This window comes from Pollicipes pollicipes, unplaced genomic scaffold (genome assembly GCF_011947565.3).
Source record: "Pollicipes pollicipes isolate AB1234 unplaced genomic scaffold, Ppol_2.1 Scaffold_2555;HRSCAF=2994_pilon_pilon_pilon, whole genome shotgun sequence".
In the NCBI taxonomy this organism is placed as follows: Eukaryota; Metazoa; Arthropoda; class Thecostraca; order Pollicipedomorpha; family Pollicipedidae; genus Pollicipes; species Pollicipes pollicipes.
In genome coordinates, this window is record NW_023596136.1 from 37,237,744 (window position 1) to 37,260,229 (window position 22,486).

Sequence of the window (22,486 nt, forward strand, 5' to 3'; positions counted from 1 at the left end):
CCCGGTAGCTCGTGCTATTGGACGGCAGGAAATTGATAGGGATTTGGCGAAAATGCAGCCACCGGCCCTTCCGCAGTGAGCTGGGTACTCTGATACACAATGCGGAGCGTGGAGTCTGGGAAAACTGACGTTCGCAAGACATCCGCTGTACACCGCATCAAATGATTTTAGTTCAATTTTGAGTCAAGGTAGATCATTTTAGGCAGAGAGGCTGAAGTGGAAACAATAATTTGCCCTATGGCTTAAAACCCATAAAACGCATGGAAACTTTCACTTAAAATAAGCAAAACAAACAAAAAAGAAACTTAAAATAAACAAAAAACGCATTGGAAAAGCGCCCTGAGGTGGGAATCTTTGAGCTCGTGCTGCGTGACTGATCGGTGACGATTTCTCCGCATTCGACGGGTTGCTCGAAGCTTCCGTCAGTTTTCGCGACCACCTCTCGCCAGCGGGCGATGTGCACGCTCCGCACACATGCGATGCGCTTCGCCCATTGCATCCGACACAGACGCCCGTGAGGCGAGCGCTCCAACTATAACAGACCGCCGGCCGGTGCGGGCGCCTATCTAAAACCATCGCCGCTGCCCCGACGCTCGTCGCCGTGGCGGCGACAGCGTCGCGCCGACGGAGAACAAAGGGCGGCGCGGGAAAACAACGTCGTTCCGCCGGCGGCGGCCGGCGGCGCGTCGGACGGGAACGGCCGCCGCCGGTCGGTGGACGGCCAAACAGCCACATCGGGCCGAGGCCGGCGTCGCCGCGGGGTCGGGGCGTGGCCGGCCGGCCGCTGCCGGTCGTCTGGAAACGCGCGGCCAGTTTGGGTCCACCGTCTCTGGAGGACATACGTCCGTCTTTCTACACTCTCTGCCTGTTATTCATCAGTAGCGCGGGTGGATGAGAAGTGAGGCGGCTGTGCTGACGGCGACCGCAGGCACCTGTCCAATTTGTCACGCGCCTACTGAGACCAACACGGGCATACGGTATCACTCAGTGTGAACGGCCGACATGTCCCCCAGGCTACCGATTTTAAACGGTCTTAGACTCGCATGACTGACGGTCGGTGCACAAAAGGCAGTGCAGGTGTACTGTGCCCTCATGCCGGCGCACACTGGCACTCCTGCACGCTGACACTTCTCGACTGATTCGGATACAGATGACTTCGACCACGCACGACAGGCGCCTTACACACACAGTCGCACTTAAAGATTTATATTTCGTATCGATATCGATAGCGGTTGCATTACAACACACATCGAGTTAGTTTCCACCCCCACCGGCTCGAGCAGGCCGCCTGCGCCAGCGATGAGGCGCGGGGCGACGGCGCCGCGTCAGTCCTCGCCAGCCGGCTGCGGGCGGCGAGCTGCAGACGGGAGAGCACGCGGCGGCGGGCCGGGTCCGGGAGCGCGCACACCGTACAGAAACGCAGCGAACACGCGCACGGCACTAGCCGGTGGCAACGGCGGATTCTGGGCTCGGGCGCGTCCGACGCGTCACCGTCGTGGCACCGGCAACTACTCACACATCGCGTTAGAGGGGACTTGGCCGGTGACGCCGAGCTTCGTTCACTTAAAAGTACGGTTCCACTTTGCAACCATTAAATGCGCGGATTTCTGGGCCGACGCGGAACTCGATTGAGCACGTTTCGAGATGCTGAAGAATAGTGGAATCATGGGGCGGGTCTGGCAGACCACGGGCAACACAACGTTCAGCACAACGGTCTTGGCCTACGCCAGAGTGCGAATTTGTTTCCAACACGATGCGCCGCTCATCTGTGAAAGAAATAGTTAAACAAAGTAGTACCGCCTTGCGTGTACACCAGGGACTACGCTGTAGGCCAGAACAATCGCTCATTTCATGATTGTGTTTAAATCAACAATAGATTCTTTCCACCAACGACCGCCCACAGCAAATGGTATTCAACTCCAGCACTCACGTCAGTGGCGGCCTGCCACGCTCGCCGTCCTTTAAAACGAAGCAGCCGAACTGGCAAATCCAGCATGGCGAGCAGACGGTTGCGACCACAGAGGATCCGCTGCCTAATGCCAGCATCGGGCGGTCTACCAGCCGCGGCGAGGCGACGATCACAGGCCAACGGCGAGCGCCATGCCTTCCCGCGACAGAGCCGAGCCGCCGGCATCCCACTTATCACATACGAATAGTGTGCGAGTGCCACGGCGCCGCGTCCGCGCCGACCCTGCGCCAACGCGTCGGAATGGAGGAGCCAGACCTAGCACGGGCCGGATTCTACGCCGGACCAACCGAAGCTGGCGCCGGGTCGAAGTGGCGTCCACGACGGCCGACGTCGGGTCGGCGGGGCCCACCGCGAGGGGAGACCGCACCGGATTCGCCGCTGGCCGCTCTCAGCGGCTGCAGACGGCGCGCGCGCCACGGCCGGCGCCGCCCACATGATTCGGACCGTGACGTCGAGCCCGCCCCGCGGATACACTGCCGGCACGCTCGCCACCGGCAGACCTCTGCGAAGTCCGCCACCGGGTCCCCCGGTCAGGACCACGCCGTCGGCGGCAGCGCGATCGCAATGGGCCGCCCAGACCGTGCTGGGCCGCCTGTCCGTTGTCGCACAAAACGCACGCGCACACTCGCTCTCACACGGGCCGGCCGGGCGGGGCGGCGCCCCGGCGTGCTGGCCTCTGGGTCGGGGCGCCGAGCGCGCCGGCCGGCGGCCCGGGCCAGCGGCGCGCCGTCGCCAGCGCCAACGCCCAGCGCGGGCTCGCCCCCGGCGCCGGCCGCAGTGCCAGCAGCCCGCGCACCGGGCGTCGACGCGGGAGCGGGCCGGCGCGCGGCCGCCCCTGCACACGATCACATAGCGGAGCCGAGCAGGGCAGAGGAGGGCAGGGCAGAGCAGAGCAGAGCAGAGCAGAGCAGAGCAGGACGGGGCGGGGCGGCGGCGAAATGCGAGCCCAGCCGTCGCCGTCCAGCGCCGCCGGCTCGCTGACTAGTATCCTGTCATAGGGGACGGCCGACGACGCGGCTCGCCACCGCCGCGACCGCGCAAACCGAACCGGGGCCGGCCGCCGCCGTCGCCGAAAAGCACTGCACAGAACACATGGAAGCACTGGTTCGGCTAGCGCTGGGTGTCAATCTGTCGGTCTGTCGGTTGACGAAGATGCACGCACTCTCGCACGCTCACGCACACGCACTGCTGCCCGCACTTCCCTCCTGTCCACTCCATTCGAAGACCTAATGTTCGCGTCCGCTCTGCACCGGTCGCAAGTCAAATATCCATATAGCTTTCCATCACTGGCGGCGGGCCGGGCGCACTGCCGTCCGGGGCTGGTGCCCATGGCGGCCGCGCCGCGGCGCCACCGTCGCTCCGCGATATCACTGCCGCCCCACCGCCGGCTAGTTGTATTTCAGCGTGTGCGACTCGATGGGCTGCGCCGAGTCGTACAGCGTGTCCGAGTCCTGCGTCGGCTCGCCCTGCAGGTGGCACGGGTTCCGCAGACCGCGCGCGCCGCAGTCGCAGAAGAATCTGTCGGCACCGGTCGCGCCGCTCACACACCAGACACGTGGGGGTGCTGGGACAGCGCTCGCTCCACTGGTGGGCAGCGGAACAACGCAAACGAACTTCTTCCTACAGCTTAAGGGCACGCGGCAATGACACTCCCAAGGATGTCACCTAGCCACGTCTGCGCAGCAATGCAGCAGGAGCTGAAATTCCTCCAACACCTATTAGTTGACAAGCGACGCTGAAGTACATTGCGAAACGAAGGGCTTCTTTTTAGAGTTACGAAAGATTCGTACAAAATAAAACGTAGAATGAGCAAATTCAACATCGAAGGCAACAAGCATGGCCAAGGCAAGCAGCTACCCTTCTGACCAAGGACACATTACCACAGATTCAATTGAAGGTTTTTTGACACACCAAGGCTCGAAACAAGGCACGCAACTCAGCACCTGAAAATCAACATGTACACCACGCCGTGCAGAGAGCGAAATGTCTCCCATACGTGTTACCAGGCGGTACAAAGCTTCGCCACCCACACACATACACAAACATCACGAGCCAGCCACACGGCGTTGGGTCGGCTTCTCGCGGCGGGGCAATGTCTCCGACCCGAGTCGTCCAGTGACCTAGGTCAGCTGACCTAAGGCTGGCGCCCCACCAGCCAGACGACACAGCAGCCACAGGGAGCTGTCCCTGAACCAACCGGCCCACCCGCCGCAGGGGGCTGTAGCCGGCCCACCCGCCACAGGGGGCTGTCGCCGGCCCGCCCACCACAGGGGGCTGTAGCCGGCCCACCCGCCACAGGGGGCTGTCCATGACCCACCCGCCACAGGGGGCTGTCCATTACCCACCCGCCACAGGGGGCTGTCCATTACCCACCCGCCACAGGGGGCTGTAGCCGGCCCACCCGCCACAGGGGACTGTAGCCGGCCCACCCGCCACAGGGGGCTATCGCCGGCCCGCCCACCACAGGGGGCTGTAGCCGGCCCACCCGCCACAGGGGGCTGTAGCCGGCCCACCCGCCACAGGGGGCTGTAGCCGGCCCACCCGCCACAGGGGGCTGTAGCCGGCCCACCCGCCACAGGGGGCTGTAGCCGGCCCACCCGCCACAGGGGGCTGTCCATTACCCACCCGCCACAGGGGGCTGTAGCCGGCCCACCAGCCACAGGGGGCTATCGCCGGCCCGCCCACCACAGGGGGCTGTAGCCGGCCCACCCGCCACAGGGGGCTGTCCATGACCCACCCGCCACAGGGGGCTGTCCATTACCCACCCGCCACAGGGGGCTGTCCATTACCCACCCGCCACAGGGGGCTGTAGCCGGCCCACCCGCCACAGGGGACTGTAGCCGGCCCACCCGCCACAGGGGGCTATCGCCGGCCCGCCCACCACAGGGGGCTGTAGCCGGCCCACCCGCCACAGGGGCTGTCCATGACCCATCCGCCACAGGAGACTGTAGCCGGCCCACCAGCCACAGGGGGCTATCGCCGGCCCGCCCACCACAGGGGGCTGTAGCCGGCCCACCCGCCGCAGGGGGCTGTCCCTGACCCACACGCCACAGGAGGCTGTAGCCGGCCCACCCGCCACAGGGGGCTGTAGCCGGCCCACCCGCCACAGGGGGCTGTCCATGACCCACCCGCCACAGGGGGCTGTAGCCGGCCCACCCGCCACAGGGGGCTGTCCATTACCCACCCGCCACAGGGGGCTGTAGCCGGCCCACCCGCCGCAGGGGGCTGTCCCTGACCCACACGCCACAGGAGGCTGTAGCCGGCCCACCCGCCACAGGGGGCTGTAGCCGGCCCACCCGCCACAGGGGGCTGTCCATGACCCACCCGCCACAGGGGGCTGTAGCCGGCCCACCCGCCACAGGGGGCTGTAGCCGGCCCACCCGCCACAGGGGGCTGTCCCTGACCCACACGCCACAGGAGGCTGTAGCCGGCCCACCCGCCACAGGGGACTGTCCTCGGCCCGCTCGCCGCCACAAGAGGCGGCGGTGGGGCGCGGGGCGCGGGGCGCGCGGCTCACCTGTCGTGTCGGATGTACTCCACACTGTGGCCGGCGTGGCATATCTTGATGCAGTTGACGCAGATGGCGTTCTTGTCGGTGGTGTTGCACGTTTTGCACCGGTAGAAGTCGTGCATCGGGAAGGAGGTGTTGCTGGAGATCTTGTACAGGCACTGGCCCGCCTCGATCGCCTTCTCCACCATGTTCTGGTTGTCGAAGATCTTGTTGCCTGCGGAGGGGGTGAACATGGCGTCAGTGCCTGAGGCTTCCGCCACAGAGCTTCGTCCGACTATTCCGTGACCTTCAACAGGTCCCCGAATGTAACCCAAATTGTCATTATGGACACCTCGGTTCACCGGCATCACATCCCCGTTCAAACTTTACCTGTACAACGTTCGAACGGTTCTCAGCTACGTGGCGACAGCTTCTGGCAACCGAACAGCGCCGTCAAACAAACAGCTCTTGTTCCGTCAGGCAGTCGTGAACTCATGACTGATACGAGAGGACACCGCCCATATGAAGGCTGCCACCTTCCCGTGGCTGAAGCTCCCTCAAGTGACGTCACCCCGCTGGCAGCAGAACCGGCCGCCATCCAAAACGCGGGACCTTTCAAAAATCCTAAACGCTCGCGGCCATGTAAAACCTTTCGCAATCCAGGCCCATTATGACAGACAACGCCCGTGAATATCGGGCTTTACGACTCACTCAGCTCCTGAGGCCATATGGCACACAGCGCCCAGCGAATCCAGCCCACCAATCGACGACCACCCCACCGCACACCCCAGCAACTGGTCGTCACAATTGGAACTCACCGCGCACATACCCCACCGGCCGTTTCCCGCCCCCCTCGCCCCCAGCCCGACCCCATCCGACCGGGTACCGCCTCCCGCAGCGCACCTTTCATGGTGGGCGTGACGCCCGTGGCCAGGCAGAGGCCACCGAAGCGGTTGTTGAAGATCTTGTTCTGCTCGAGCGTGGCCGTGGCGCGGTTGGTGATCTCGATGCCGGCGGCCATGCCGTCGAAGATGAGGTTGCGCCGCAGGATCGGGTGCGAGTCGTTGGACACCAGCACGCCCGCCTGCACGTTCCGGAAGATCTCGTTCTCCTCCAGGACGCCTGCCGGACGGGCGGGCCTGGCGTCAGCGGAGCGCACGAGGCCGCGCTCAGTGGGGGCGGCGTCAGAGGCAGCGATGTTCTACCGTGTTGTCTCAAGCCGATTACCTCACCAGTCTCCAGTCACGTCCACAAAGTGACGCAGCTGAAATGAAATAGCCAAAAAAGCGAAACAAATAGCATCATTGCGCCCAAGTGATCCGATTCTTACCTTGGAACGTAATGAGATAAACGTACGTAGCCGAAGTGAGACTCCTTCATACGCTATGGGTGTACCGCTCTGAGTCAGCAGTAACGACTGAAGCGGCTTCTGACAGCCGATCTCGTCCGGTTAAAAGCGACTGGCGGAAACCTCGCGTGGTAAAAACTGACAGAATAAAGTACAACTCAAGTAGAAAGTGCAAACAAGAACGTGACAGCAGCTAGTTGTACGTGGCTGGAACGCCAGTCCTGGTGCCTCTGCAACCCTTGCTAGCCCGGGCCTAAGGAAGCCCCAGACGAAACCTTGACGACCGAGAGCTAAAACCGACAACCGAACCCGAAGCTAACCGCACCCAAAACCCGACGCCCCCGGCGCCCCCCACGCCCCCCCCCCCCCGCCACTGGCAGCCTCTCCGACCGGGCCGGGGCACTGACCCTTGCCGCGCTGGAAGATGCAGATGCCGCCCTCGCGGCCGTCGTAGATCTTGTTGCGGCGCAGCGTGGGGTTGCTGCCCGTCTTGATCCACACGCCGGCCATGGCGTTGTCGAAGATCTCGTTCTGCTCCAGCTCGCCGATGCCGTAGTTGTAGACCAGGACGCCGCCGTTCTGGCCGCCCCAGATCTTGTTGCGTCGGATGATAGGGTTGCTGCCCGTGCGGATCTGCACGCCCGAGTACAGGTGGTTGAAGATCTCGTTGTCCTCCAGCTGCCCGTGGCCGTTGTCGTAGAAGTAGACGCCGACCTGCCGGGGAGGGGAGAGGGGGGGGGGGGGAGGGGCGTCAGACCAGAACGGTTCGCAGCTCCCGTCATCTCCCGTCACACCACCAGCCACGCTCATCTCAGCGACCCTCAACGCAAGCCGCAGCGGCGCGTCCCGTGAGCGCCCAAGAGCAGAGGCTGTCACACGCAACGGTCCGTGTACCTGTCGGAGCAGAGACCAGAAACGCACTGGTACAAAAACCACCGCATGCAAAAATCTCAAATCACGGGCGAGCTTGCCGCAGCACCGCACGTCGGCGGAGAACGCCACCACCAGCGCCACACACACCCTGCCTGCTAGCTCTGAGCTTACCCTTCCCCCCCCCCCCCCCCCCCCTCCCCCCACCCCCCCCCCCCCCCCCACCACCAGCTTTGAACCAGCTTTTCCCTCCCCGCCGACTTTGGACGACTCCCCGCCAGCTTTAGACCACTCTTCCCCTCCCCGCCAGCTTCGAACCGCCCTCGCCCTCCCCACCACCCCCGGACCCCCCCCCCCCCTTCCCTCCCTCTCGCTGCCAGAGGCGACGGCACACTGACCTGCTTTCCCGAGTGGATGCGGTTCCGGCGCAGCACCGGGGCGCTGCCGGTGGTGATCCACACGCCGGCCAGCTTGTTGCTGAACACCTCATTCTCCTCGACCAGGCCCTGGCCGCGCTCGTGCACGTAGATGCCGCCGTGCTCGCCGTGGTGGATGCGGTTGTGGCGCACGATCGGGTTGCTGTTGGTGCGGATCTGGATGCCGGCCAGTTGGTTGCCTGGCGACAGGAGGGGGAGACACGCGATGACGCCGGCGATGCGAGGACGCGGCGCTCGGAACGCGCGGCGCTCGGAGAACGCGGCGCTCGGAGGGCGCGGCGCTCGGAGGGCGCGGCGCTCGGAAGGCGCGGCGCTCGGAAGGCGCGGCGCTCGGAGGGCGCGGCGCTCGGAAGGCGCGGCGCTCGGAGGGCGCGGAGCTCGGAGGACGCGGCGCTCGAGGACGCGGCGCTCGGAGGACGCGGCGCTCGGAGGACGCGGCACTCAGAGGACGCGGGCGCTTCCGAGGGCGCGGCTCGGAGGGCGCGGCTCGGAGGGCGCGGCGCTCGGAGGGCGCGGCGCTCGCAGGACGCGGCGCTTCCAAGGGCGCGGCTCGGAGGGCGCGGCGCTCGGAGGGCGCGGCGCTCAGAGGACGCGGCACTCGGAGGACGCGGCAGCCCTGCACTGCAGTCGAGGCAGTGCCCTGCGCCTGCTGTCCGCTGTGTGGTTAGATGAAGGGCGGCGGCGGCGGGATGATGCCGCTGAGCAACGCGCGCGACCGGGCTCAGACGTGTACAGCAAGGCAGCCGACGGAGTACATCCCACCACTGGCCCGCTGGTGCGAACGGTTACAAGGACGTCGGCGGCAATCAGCTCCCTGGCAACAGAGACAGCACGGGCGCGACCGAATCGTAGCTGGATCGGGCAGCCACTCGGCACATGCCCCCCGCCCAGGCCATGAACACGAGAGACACACGTCTATAAGACCGGCGGATGGTCCGCTCCGTTCACACACGGCTCCGACATGTACCGCGCCGAGTATCCTGCCACCATTCCTCGTCGGTGTGTATAACAGTGTGAGGGAAGCACGCCTACACCTGGCACCACAAGAGGCGTTATTGTCCGTGGGGAGTGGCGGCACGCGCGTTTCTGATGGACGCCCAGCTTTCGAGATTTTGCATTTATCAATCACCAAGTAAGCAACAAGAAAGTTTCTTTCCACCCATACTTTTCAGCGTCATTGGGTACACCATTTTTTATGCGCTGTTTCTTTTCGGCGTCATTGATTACACCGCACTCGGCTGCTGAGGTTATATGGCGTCACCTGCCTCTCACCCTGGTGGGAAGGGGGGGGGGGGGGGGCACCACGGGGAAGCGAACTCGTACATCTAGGTTCCCAGACGAGCAGTGGTTAACACAGACGCGTTTACCACGACACAATCGGCACTTGCAAACCCTGAGCATCTGCCCAAATTAGAGCGCTCACTAATAAACAGCTGTCATCCAGACTATCGCCGGTCACAAACAGCCAACCGTAGTGGTTGCCTGGCAACGACGACACATCACGCTAAACAAACCACTTAAAATACCAAACAGATGGACGACACGCCTGCCACGGCCCGTACCGTAAATGTTGTTGTGCTCGATGAGTCCGCGGCCGTCGCCGAAGATGTACACGCCGCCCTGCTGGCCATTGTAGATCTCGTTCTTGCGGATGGTCGGGTTGCTATTGGCCGTGATCCAGACGCCGGCGTAAGCGTTCGAGTGGATGCGGTTCTCGAGGAACTGGCCGAGCCCGTTCTCGTGCACGTAGATGCCGCCCGTCTGGCCGTGGTGGATGTCGCAGCGCACCACCGTCGGGTTGGCGCCCGCCTTCACCTCGAAGCCGGCGATCCGGTTGGCGTGGATGTCGTTCGCCTCGAAGTATCCCTGGCCGGAGCCGAGCGGAGACGGTCAAAACGGTGCACGAAGAGGAGGCAGGTCGGGTAGTGGCATGGATGGAGCGAGAGGTGTACGCAGTGTGAATTGATAGGGCTCGCGGCGATGCATGTGGCACACCAATCAGCAAGTCTGGGGAACTTTTTGCCGGGAAGTTAATCCAAAGATGCAAACATGCATGCCCATATCTGCCGGACGTCAGCAAAGTTTCATCAAAAATATCGGATAGGTATAATGACCTCCACGGCTACGTCATCTTCCCACGGTTGTGCGCTACCGTTTGCGGATATTTCGGCAACTAGTTGACTTTTTGATTGACAGGAAGGCGCGCTTCATTCGCGGGAACACTCCACATGCAATGCTCAGCAATCGGTAGCATTGTGACCGAATACCAATGAATATCCGCTACGAGGATGGGGCTCCCCGCGCACGCGGCGCCTTCAACATCAAACCCGGCCACCGTTACGTCCGCCACGGAGCGTCATTTCGTGCAGCAGCGAGCACCCTTGCGGTATGAACACACACAAATACACTCAAACGACATCGCACGCCATCCACCGGATGCAGGCCGCGGCGCCCGCCCCCGTCCCCCCCCCCCCCTCCCCGAGGGAGGGGGGGGGGGCAGCCCGCGTCCGGACAGCGGCCTCACCTGTCCGTTGTTGAACGTGAAGATGCCCACGTCGCGACCGTGGTGGATGTGGTTGCGCCGCATCACCGGGTTGGCGTGGTTCTTCACCCAGATGCCGGCCAGCGCGTTGCGGCTGATCTCGTTGTCCTCGTAGACGCCCTGCGCGTGGTCGGTGATGTAGAGGCCGACGTTCTCGCAGTCGGAGATGTCGCAGTGGCGCACTGTCGGCTCGGCGCGGCCGCCGCTGACGCAGACGGCCGCACCCACCACCGAGCTGCTGCGCACCACGCAGTGGTCCACGGTCGGCGAGCACTGGTCGGCCGCCGGCGAGCAATGCTCAGACGACGGCGCCGCGTTCGCCACCACCTCCAGGCTGTAGTGCTTCACGTGCGACGAGTTGTTGTCGGGCACGAAGCGCAGCGTCACGTAGCCGACGTAGGCCTGGCGCGCGCCGCTGCCGAACTTGAGCGTCGACTCGTTCTCGCGCTCCAGGATCACCTGGTCGGCCACGGCGCCGGCCGCCGCGCCCACCAGCTGCACGTTCGACTGGATGACGAGCGTCTGATGGGTGTAAGTGCCCGTGTGCACGAACACGAGCGGGTTGGCAGGCGCGCCCGGCCGCTCGCAGTGCTCCACGGCCGCCTGCACGCTCTCGATGTAGACCACGTTGGAGGAGCGGGCGCGGCCGGGCGCCGGCGGCGGCGGCTCGCGCTCCTCCCAGCCCGGCCGCACGTGCACGCCGTAGCAGAGCTGGCGGAAGCTCTCCTTCCAGGGGTTCTCCAGGTCGCTGTCCTCGGCTGAGACGAACTCAAACTCGCACGGCGCCGGGTGCAGCAGCGGCCGGTCATACTCGAACACGTTCTGATACAGGGTTTTCCTGCAAGGGGGCCAAGGCCACGTTGATCAGCGGCACACGCCCGACCTGTGCAGCTCCCGCATGACTCTGAACTCTGCGGCGACGGTCGCCACAGCTCACAGTCTAAAGTAATGTCGGTCGCAAACGAAACACGGATAAAAGTACACTTTTGTAGCTCATTCAAACCTCTAACTTCACCCAATATATACCAAGATCCTGACACCAATCGAATGAGGACGAATGGCTTTACCCGATGACAGGCATGCACGATATTGGGCTTGGAAACTTAACGACAGCTTCCGCAAGCGCAACGCAACTGCGCACTCACCAAAGGCCCAAGTCATTGGCGATTTTGTAGAATCGCCGGCACACCTGCGCCGACCGACACAGGTCGAACTCGCGCAGATACGAGAATATGGTGACCAGCACCTCGTCCGGCAGCTCGAACAGCAGATACTGGGCGGCCACGCTGTCTTCAGTCGACACTGCAAGCCACGCGCACACGCGGTAGGGTCACCCCACTGTGATCGTCCGCAAGGTCTCACAACACGTGTCATTGGCAAGCGAAGGAAATAGTGGAGATGACTGCTTTTAGGGGCGGACAGAGTACAACGGTGGCTGTATTCGTGGAGCAAGCGCGAAAAAATAATTGCCCACAAAGGCGGACAAGAGTTACAGAAAATCGCCACGCGTAACAATAGATGTCCATTTGAAAACAAGCTGGTGCAGTGCTCCTAAATGTCTAGTAACCTGCGACGAACAGCAACTCTCCAATTAGCTACATGGCTTCGGGTGCGTCAACTCGCGACTTTACAAATTCGCTATAAAGTTTGGCGATTCGGAACAATGTTGCCACATTATGGCCAAGTGCATTTCATCTAGTTACTTGTGCTGCCGCAGCAAAAGTGACCAATGCTGCACAACATCAGTTAAACCCACACTTCAACAAAGCAACAAGATACCCCGGCCGCCACTATCGCCGCCGGCGTGCGGCGGTACGTACGGTCAGCGATGGAGCCCTTGCGCGGTCGCTTGCGGTATGGCAGGAGGGTGGGGTCGCGACTGGCGGCGCCGCACGACGGCGTGCACGCGCCGCTGGGGCCGGGCGTGGGGGAGCGGTGACGCAGGTGGTAGGCGGCTGCCGCCGACGAGCCGGCCAGCGACAGGTCCTCGCCCGTCGGGTCGTAGCTGCTGTCGTCTGCCGGTGGCGGGGGACGGGGTCAGTCGCCGCGCCAGCGCAAGGCACCGCCGCACCGGCCGCCGCCGGTCCGTGCGGCTCCCGACAATCCCGTGCACACGATCACGACACGCCGATGATGATGACCATGATGATTTGGGGTTTTGGGGCGCGTCGATATCAAAGGTCATGTTGCGCCCATAACGGCTTCTTACGGCTGTGCCATGTTTTAACTAGCAAGGAGCGAATAAAGCTGAGCACATAATGCCCCTTAGAAATAAGAAGACACGCCAACAGAGCGTCGCGGACGCGCCGACGGAGGGCAGACGACGCGCTCCGCCGTCTACCCTCGGTAGACATCGGCGTGTCGGCGTCTGACTCCCTGTCTGCTTTCGGCGCCTCTGCGCCTCTCCAACCCGACCGCCATCAAAACGACTCCCAGCCGAGCACACTGGTCAGCGGCGCCTCGGCCCGGCGCCCAGCGCGCTGCCGGCCGGACTCACCGTCTGTGGAGTTGTGACGCGGCTGCCGGCGGCCCGGGTAGGCCACCAGGTGGCCGCTAGGCCCCGGCGGCGGCGACTTGCAGTTGCGCAGCCGGTACGGGCCGAGGTGGCCGCCGGCGGGCGCCGCCGGCATCAGCGGGTTGGTCAGGTCCAGGATCATCTGTTCACCGATGGAGAGGAACGGCAGCGCCTCCAGGTCCGGCACGCAGCTCGGCTCCACTGCCGGCCGACACGCGCGCGCTGTCAGTCGGGGCGCACGCCACGCCATCGGGCGGCTGAGGCGCCGCCAGGTCAGGCGGCCATCGGCGCGCCAGAGCGCTGTGCAGGCAGCCTATTTTGACAGCGGACGCGTGGGCGGCTAACGTTGGAGAATCAGAGCCAACTGACGGCAGAACGATGGCGCCGCACCACACGGCACCAATGGACGTTGAAACGTAAAACGACCGAACACTCGCTTCGTGTCGCCACCCTGTGCAGCCAATTTATTTTTAAAGATATAGTCCGAGCTTTTTGAATGGATGAATTACAGGGATCAGAGCTCATGCTAAGCATTGCTTGTTGCGTGGACCCTGACCCCTGCCCTCCGATCGCGCAATTCCAGGTCAACGGCAAAATTTGGTAGCGAAAGTTTAATGTGCCCCAATGGTCAGCACGGTCCGTCCGGCCCTCTGACGTCATCCGACCTTTATCAGGGCCGGTGCCATAGATACGTACGCCATACCTGTCAAGGGCAAATACTGAGCACCTAACGCGACCCGAACCCACCCAGCCACGGGCGGGTGGATCGGAAGACATGTGCTCTACACAACTGAACCATTGAGACAGACTAATTGACTGGGTAGATAGTTCGCAACAGCTGCCCGGCGTGGTTTTCAAGTAACACCCGTACGAGTCATCAAATACGCTGTAGAAACATGACACCTGATAATTATTTTCACAGAACGCGGTAAGCTAGTGATAATTTGAGTTGCGATATAGCAAAAAAAACAACAATGGAATCTGTTTGCCATGAAATAAAAATATTGGAATGTGCCAGCCCACTACAGATATCCTATTGAGAACACTTACGGTGGTGCAGCCGCGTATGCAGAAACAACGACCAAGCTTTCAACAACCCCATATTCTGAATGTTCATTGACAAAATGACACCTGCTTGCACACCGAAGGGCAATATACAATTCACAGCACAATAATGGGATGGGCCACGTGATCGCATGCGGATAAACGCGATGGACTTCTCACAACGCAAACCAATTCCCGATGTATTCGTTAACGTTCCACGGCGATGACTTGGCAACAAAGGCCAACGGGGTAATATTTGTGTGCGGCCGCAGCAACTGAGGTAGCTGCTGGCGTAGCAGGATAAGTAGAACAGAAGTGGGAAAATAAGCTTGACACACGGAGTGTAAAAGGCAAGCTGTTAACGGCTACTGATCAGACACGCAGTCCACGCCAAAACCATGGCGAAATGCAACGATCTTCTGACTGTCTCTTTTTGCGTGACGCCTGAAGCAGTAGCTGACACGCAGCGAAACAGCGCCTTCAGATTGCCGGGCGTCGCACCACAGTCGCCATCGTCTGTGATTGTAACGAGGGTCCCAGAAAGCCAACAGAGCTCACAAGGGCAGAGCGCACGGACCAGCTGCACGTGAGGGACACAGATCGCTAACGTACGCGCTGTCCGGCCTCGGTCCGACGGTGCACGTGACCGGGCTCGCGACGCCGCCGGCGGCCGCGAGCCGCGAGCCGCGAGCCGCGCAGCCTGCCGACGGCCGCGAGCCGCGAGCCGCGCAGCCGCGCAGCCTGCCGACGGCGCCGCCACTGAGCGCGCCATCTCCGGGCGCGAGCGGCCGCTGCCGCGCCAGGCTGCGACGGCCCAGCAGCGGACAGTCCGCCGGCGTGGGTGCCGCCTGTCTATCGACCGGCCGATGCGCCAAAGCAACAATTTGTTCACCTGTCAGCTCCATGACAGCGAACGGAGCCCGCAACAAATGCTTTAGACACTTGTGCTATCACGACGGGACAATCGTATGTGGACCGCACGGCAACCAAGCTGCAGTGCCCGTGCATGATATAATCGTCAAATGCCTATCTTCATCCGACTTACGGCTGTGCCAATACTGGGCCGGGATGCGAGCAGTAACTCGATGCTATTAAAACCCTTTCTAAATATAACCCGCTGTACCCGTCAATCGAATAACTGTTGGGTTACACATAACACCATCAGTGCCCGCTGCGCTCCAATAAAACCAATACCCATCTTTAAATGTTTTCCCTTTTCCGTGTCGTGTTGCGTGTTAACTGGCTCAATAGCCTGAAGCGTTGACAGTCAGCCAAGAGCATCACGGGAAGCTTCAGCAGGCGAACTGGTCGAAATCGCACCAGTTGCCAATGATCAGGAAGTGTCCCATTTCAAGGCTTAGAGCTAAGAATATGTAAGTGAGCGACCCGCTCTCACGACGACGACACAAGCGTTGCAGTAGTCTAAGCAACACAAGGGGGACGTCATACACAGAGCGCAGGAACTACACCCGTGTAGCTGTCATGATACAGGGTTTCTCAGTTAATTCCTCTGACTATTACATTCGAGGTCCGTTCAAAGCTTGGCCGGAAACCAGCCATTAGCCGCTTTCCGGCCGACCGCAGGCACGTCAAGCCGGCGGACAGCGCCGAAATATTTATTAAAATAGTTATAATATCGATAGGAAGTATACTTAATGAAATATAAAGCGTGCCGGCCGGCCACACTAAGACCACTTGACGTTTTGTAGAGCGTGCACCGCGTCACTGCCCTCACGACTTTAATTACTTTGGTTTGGGGAGGCCTGACACTGGCCCGTAAAACTGGCCCACCCAGGCGGATCCATGACGTTCGCTCCAGGCCAAACTACATTCGCGCAAAGTGCTTTTCGCGGTTAGGAGTTTTTACGCTTCCTCGTACGTGAAACTGAGGGGAGCTTTGTTCTGTGCAACGCGGCATGCCAGGTATCTGCAAGAAAGCCCCCAGCCCTAGTTTTTTGGCGATACGGTTGAAATTTTTTCATCATCATATGACAACATCCAACTTTAAAAATGTGGCAAGATGCGACTAAGCGACGTAATCAACGAAATTACACATGCAATATTTAACCTTCAATTCATGGCAAGGTGCTGGGTAAACGACGCAACAAGGAAAAATTGGTTATCTTGGCAACTAGACTCGCGACAAGGCATTAGTGGCCATAAACGCAGCTTGAAATGTCTAGCTCCAACAATATAGCCGATGCTTGCTTGATAACATTGCATAACCAGCCCCTCCTGGAATACTGATTGTGTCAGTGCAAGAACTGCAAAGACAACTACACACTACAGAAAAAATCCTGATCGCACAGCTCGTACGAAAATGCCTGAAAAAGGCAAAATGCCTGAAAATATACAAGATTCACCTGCTTCTCGTCGCCGAAAATGACACCAAGCTACAATCTGTAGTTGCCATGACACCAGCTCTTGAAGAGTTGGTGGCTGGGGCTGGCTGGTCATGTTCAGCACCCCTGATGGCTCCAGCAAGAGCTGCTCGACCCACCACCTTGGGGCTGGCTGGTCATGTTCAGCACCCCTCATGGCTCCAGCAAGAGCTGCTCGACCCGCCACCTTGTTTGAGATACACCAGTCTGGCCCCAGACAGTGTGACTCACTGTGCTGCTGCTAAAGAAGACCCAGTACAACCAGGTACATGCTCTTTTATCTGCAACCATTATTCCTTTGCTTCTGTTGTCATCCAATGCAGCATATTAATTGATTTAATCATAGTCCTTTGCTTCTGTTGCCATCCAATGCAGCATATCAACTGATATAATCATAATGCAATGGAAGCATCAGTCATGCTTGCTCTGGCTCACTGCTTAATTGTACTTGCCTTGGTTTGCAAAAATCAATAATATTTCTACAATGACAATGTTGGAAGAGACAGGTTGTAATGTAGATGATCAATAGTCAAAAATCAAGTGTCCTGCCATTATAATCTCCACTTGACTTTCAGGCCAGAAAATCTTTGCACCAAGCACTGCACCAAAGCATTGCACCAAAAGGTGAATAAATATTTGCACTATGGTTTTGCTAACATGGCAATACTGAATGAATTTGGAAAAATAGTATGGGAGCAGTAAATAGGGCAGAGACATGCAGAATGTATGTTACTCAGTGGTAGAAGGCTGAGTCATGGAAAACCCTACTATTTAAAGGTCCAAGAATGGATTAAGGCACTATGAGCAATCCTGTTGGGGAAAGATGATGAAAATATGGTCTTGTAACAAGATTAAAAACAAATAAGACATAATGAGTCCCACCAAAACACTAGCCTCCATTACGTAAGAACACAGCAATTAAATGAAGGCATCAAACAATCAACAATGAATGTATCATGAGTACTCAAAACCGCAAGGCAGTGTTCATCCTCATCAGTGAAAATCTTAAACACAAATTAAGATTAGGACTAAGGTGCATGAAAGGGAATAAAGATTTGCAATCTGTGCACACTCTGCCAATACAATGGTGCCAAAAATATCATGCAAGCTTCAATATCCCAAAACACAATACTGTGGTAAAGGCTGCTTGAAACTGGTAGCAGAGCCAAACCATATCCACAGGCCACACTAACCACAAGGGTAGAAGCACACATGCCAAGAACATCAGTGAAAACACCCAGGCCCTTGTGTACAGCAACCAATACCTGGTGCATTGAATGACAGTTTTTTACTGTACAAACTCATGCTTAAAAAAACCTTAGCATAAGGACTTCCTTGCTTAAATCAGGAATATACAGCATTTAGTATAAAAGTTGCATGCCTGCCAAACTAGCAGAAATTACATAAGTCAATTTCAGCAGTTTTTGAAGGGATTGCTCCACATTTGCATGGGTTTGGATCCAACAGGCCAATTTGGAGATCATGCAGTGCTGTTCATAACCCTTGCCTTTTTAATACCTCAAACCCTTTAGTTTCAGAGCTACACACCCACAAAAATGTGTGGCATACCTCAAAGCCCTGCAGGCATGCATGCCACTTAAGCAATACCATTCAAATCCCGCTATCCCATACACCATGCAGCGTTTGATGTAGCAAGTAGATAGTCTTTTCCGCATCAACTTATACCATTAGTCATAGGTGGCTTATTTCATCATATCTGATGCTTGCTTCAAAATCTAAAAGAAAGGAACACTCCCTCTTAAACATCCTAGCATGCAATGCCAGAGGTGGAACTTCCACACAGAGCAGTAGCAATTTCCATGGCACATTAATGCAATTTTGCTGACACCATATGGCGGCGTCCACATGTTCAGATGGGGATTTCTCCCGTCATGTGGAAAACACTGACTTGGTACCTGACTGAAGGTGTGCCCTCTACATGTTAATGTGGCACTGCCCATTACAGTCAATGATACCCAATAAAGAGATGATAATGGCCAGCCCCACTCACCCTGAAGAGGGCAGCAACCATGCCAACCAAGGCGCACCAGAAGACTGACACAAAGTGATCCATTAATGGGTCCAGTGGCCACAGTTCTAACCACAGCTGGGTATCTACCTTGGTTTTTAAGTTAGCTTTGGTACAATGCTTCATCATGAGTGTTGCATTTTGCCAAAGTTTTGAATAGGGAGACCATCTCATCTGCCCCTTTACCCCCCAACAATCTGCCACTCACTTGATCAGTGAAAGCCCCCCCAAAAACTTTTGCCAACAGTCTTCAGAAAACTGAGCAGGCAGAAGGAAGCTTGAGCCAATATTCCAGCATTATCTTCAATGTAACAGCACAAACATGTTGTGTGATGGGGAGATGAAAAACCAATGACTGCAACCAGCAAAGTTCCTAGCAACACACCCATGTCATTTTCCTTGAAATCTAGTCCCATCATACATATTATAACAATCTGAAATGCCACCATTTAGCATGAAGTGAACATGCCATGGGAAAGTGGCCCATCATGGGCTATGCAACATTCAGATTAGCAGGCACATCATGTTTCCAGGCACTGCCACTGGGGAGGCAAGCCTGATGGCCAGGTGTGTGAGGATCTGGATGATATTGTCCCCTCTTAATTTATGAAACTATTGGTAAAAGTGTCAGTGTGCCATTGGAGCTTTATGACACCCTCAGCTGGTGAAGCTATGGGATGTTACCTGCTCTCTTACCATGGCAGGAAGAGCCATCACTGCTGGGCACAACAAATTGTACCCCTGGTTTATCAGACATGCAGCTACATCAGGTATGCGCTAGTACTTCAACAGCCCCTCCATCTTCATGCCACTCATGCATGCTACCATGCCTTCCACCAGTGAGTCAACATTCAATGACTGGGAAGGATCTTTGACAACTGGGAGGGGTGGGGTCTGCTTTCCCCACAAACATACAGCTGATAGCTGACCATTAATAATGAGTACATCTCTCCCTCTCTCTACATATGCATGGTTCTCTCCATATATAAGTTCTTTGAAAACATCAAAAGAAATAACAGAGTTATGACCACTATGACAACACAAAGGATGGCCTTTAAAAAGGGTGTGTGATATATATTGTCACTTCTCTTTTATTAAGTGCTAGCAACTCCAGTGGCCATAATGTCACCCATAGGCCATTGGATTTCATCCAGGGCCACAATGCAGGAGTCAACACTCAGACCATTCAGTCGGCCCTAATGCAGGAGTCAACACTCAAACCATTCAGTTGGCCCTAATGCAGGAGTCAACACTCAAACCATTCAGTCATTATGCCCCAAAGGATTGCCATTATGATTACTTGATGTTTCTCTACAATTACAGCCAAAAATATTTTAAGAGACAATGAAAGTATTTTTGGTAAACATTGGTTAACTTTGGTTTTTGGCTAAATTTTTGGTTAACACTCAAACCATCCAGTTGGCCCTAATGCAGGAGTAAACACTCAAACCATTCAGTCACTATGCCCCAAAGGATTGCCATTATGATTACTTGATGTTTTTCTACAATTATAGCCAAAAACATTTTAAGAGACAATGAAAGTATTTTTGGTTAACTTCTTACAAAAAGTAAGCCTACCCAGTTTATCTATTATCTACACATTACAATTCCTTTGACATCACACCTTGTGACACTCATAAATAGACACTGGATCATCTAATCTAGATTTTTTGACTCATGTCCTTATTGACAATATGTGGTCCTGGAAACTGTTTCAAATTGGATAATTAACTTATCGCCCAAAATAGAGCTTCGGCCTTTTGCTTTTACATGACAGAAATAGCCTGAGTATAACTCAACATGAGGCAGTCATCTCACATATTGAGACAGGTGCACACAAGCATTGCATGCTATTAAGATAACAAGATAATAAGATAACAAGCATTGCAAGATAACAAGTGCATGTTATCCAATTCCAAGTGCTGAAGCCAGTCGGAATCATGGATCCAATTACAGTCCTGGCCTCTACAGAAAGCATCACAGCTGGATAAAGGTGTACATCTTGTGGGGTCAATTTGATGCCAAAGTTTTACTTGGGTCCATTACAGCAGCAAGGCTCCACTTTTAGAGGTCCAGACTCTACAATATGCAGGTCTGTAACTGCTAACTCTACCACTGTTCCTATGAAGATAAACCTATGACAAGACATACTAAAAAGTATCTTAAAAACATGTCTCTGCACAAAAAAGTGAATTAATGAGGGCATGCTTGCTAATCATATATGTGTGGGTCTCAGCCAGGCTGCAGACCATGGAAAATTTTGATCACATCTTGTCAGGGCATAGCTGGGTTATAGCTTCTATGTTGGGCAATTTCATCAAATTTTTTTGTGGCAGATATGATTCAATCAGAGTCTTGAGAGCACCATACATTGATTCAAGACCCATAAAATTGATAAAATAACCAAAACTGACCAAATTTGAGTGATTATTTTTTTAAAGGTGAGGCTGACAAATCTGTCCAAGTGTGGCAACTTATGCAGCCCCTCTTACAGGACAGGATTCTCTCTGCCCCAAACATCTCATTGGCATGCTTGCCATGGTTTGCAGAGCACGGGCCTCTGTATTCCCACAAAATGTCTGACCATATTTTGAATTATCAGAAGTAGGGCACTTGTTGTAAATTGTGAAACAATCTTATGTTCCTTACATAGCTGATAAAGATGCATGGTTCAACTGTTGAAACATTATTCTGCATACTCAAGCCCGTGGAATGCATAAAAAATGATGCACTGGGAAGTATAATATTTGCCCACCTATCTTTGCCAAGATCTCATAAATTTCCACAAAACTATACCAGAAAATAAAGAAAAATGGCCAACAAGTAGACAACAACAAGCGCGATGGTCTCAAAAACTTGCTGTGCCAACTTTAACTAGGTCAGCATTGTCTGCAAACAAAAGGCCTTGAGTCATTTAACTTAGATGCATGCAGTTTTTTTCCCATCATGTTGAGCAAGTCACAAGTGTTTTTCAGCAATAAGTGCTCCTGAATGTGATCTCCAAACAATCAAAAGCTGTTATTCGTCATATTCCCCATCTCACCTTCGTTCACGGTTCGGGGGCGCTTCGCTGATCTCCTTTTGGATCTGCGCACACTTCCCCTAAATAATTTCGTAGAACTAGACGACATCTTCTTCGCCTTAATATTCAGCAAGAAAACAGATATATCAGCGGCACTGGTCACCACACAGCGACTCGAAACAAAGCCTCCAGCACATCCTGTTTCCAAGAACACCCACTGTCCGCGCTGCGCCACCAATACGAGACAACAATAACACTAATAGCTGCGGCAGCAGCCGTGCGCCATTTTGTGATAGAGGACCAAGTAGGCACTATCGAACAAAAAGGTTGGGACCGATTTATGCCAGAAATAAAGATCGAGCTTAAGTGATTAAAATGGGCATATCAGGTTGAATTACCCAAGCCCTAATTTTTGATATTTTTGTAAAGTAATGCTACCAATTTTGTCGATAATGCACAGACTGCTGCATCAGAGCGAGACGAATCTTTCGAAACGTTTCGTGATTGGTGAGCGTGGATGTAGGATACTTTACGGAAAGGGGGTTAACAAACTCATGGCTGTTATCATAGTTACGGTGATTTAATATTTTGTCATCGAAAGTATCCGTTTTGACACTTTTATCATGACCAATTTCCTCGGTGTTTTCACGTGGATCGGGGGAAGGGGACAAGCGCCAGCAGGATGTTACAGCGATGGCATGAAAAAATGAAGGGACGCAAAAGAAAATGCAGAAAATCTGTTTCTTAATGGTCGTTTAGCTGCTGTAACTTGTGTGCAGCACCCTAGCGTGCCCTATGATGCAACGCGTACATAATATGCTAGCCTGATGTTTGATTGC

The 22,486-nt window shown here is 56.5% G+C and overlaps 1 protein-coding gene across 1 annotated transcript; it reads right to left on the reverse strand.

The window, feature by feature from the left end:
* Positions 1 to 3,204: 3,204 nt before the first annotated feature.
* On the reverse strand, positions 3,205 to 21,898 carry LOC119100909 (F-box only protein 11). The gene is made up of 11 exons (XM_037224111.1): positions 21,669 to 21,898; positions 13,154 to 13,372; positions 12,477 to 12,671; positions 11,802 to 11,958; positions 10,639 to 11,494; positions 9,677 to 9,980; positions 8,076 to 8,293; positions 7,215 to 7,521; positions 6,363 to 6,581; positions 5,487 to 5,694; positions 3,205 to 3,487 (listed from the first exon to the last, which is right to left on the reverse strand). Exons 1-11 carry the CDS (start codon positions 21,754 to 21,756, stop codon positions 3,358 to 3,360), a joined length of 2,901 nt encoding a protein of 966 aa, XP_037080006.1. The 5' UTR covers positions 21,757 to 21,898; the 3' UTR covers positions 3,205 to 3,357.
* Between the last annotated feature and the right edge of the window lie 588 nt (positions 21,899 to 22,486).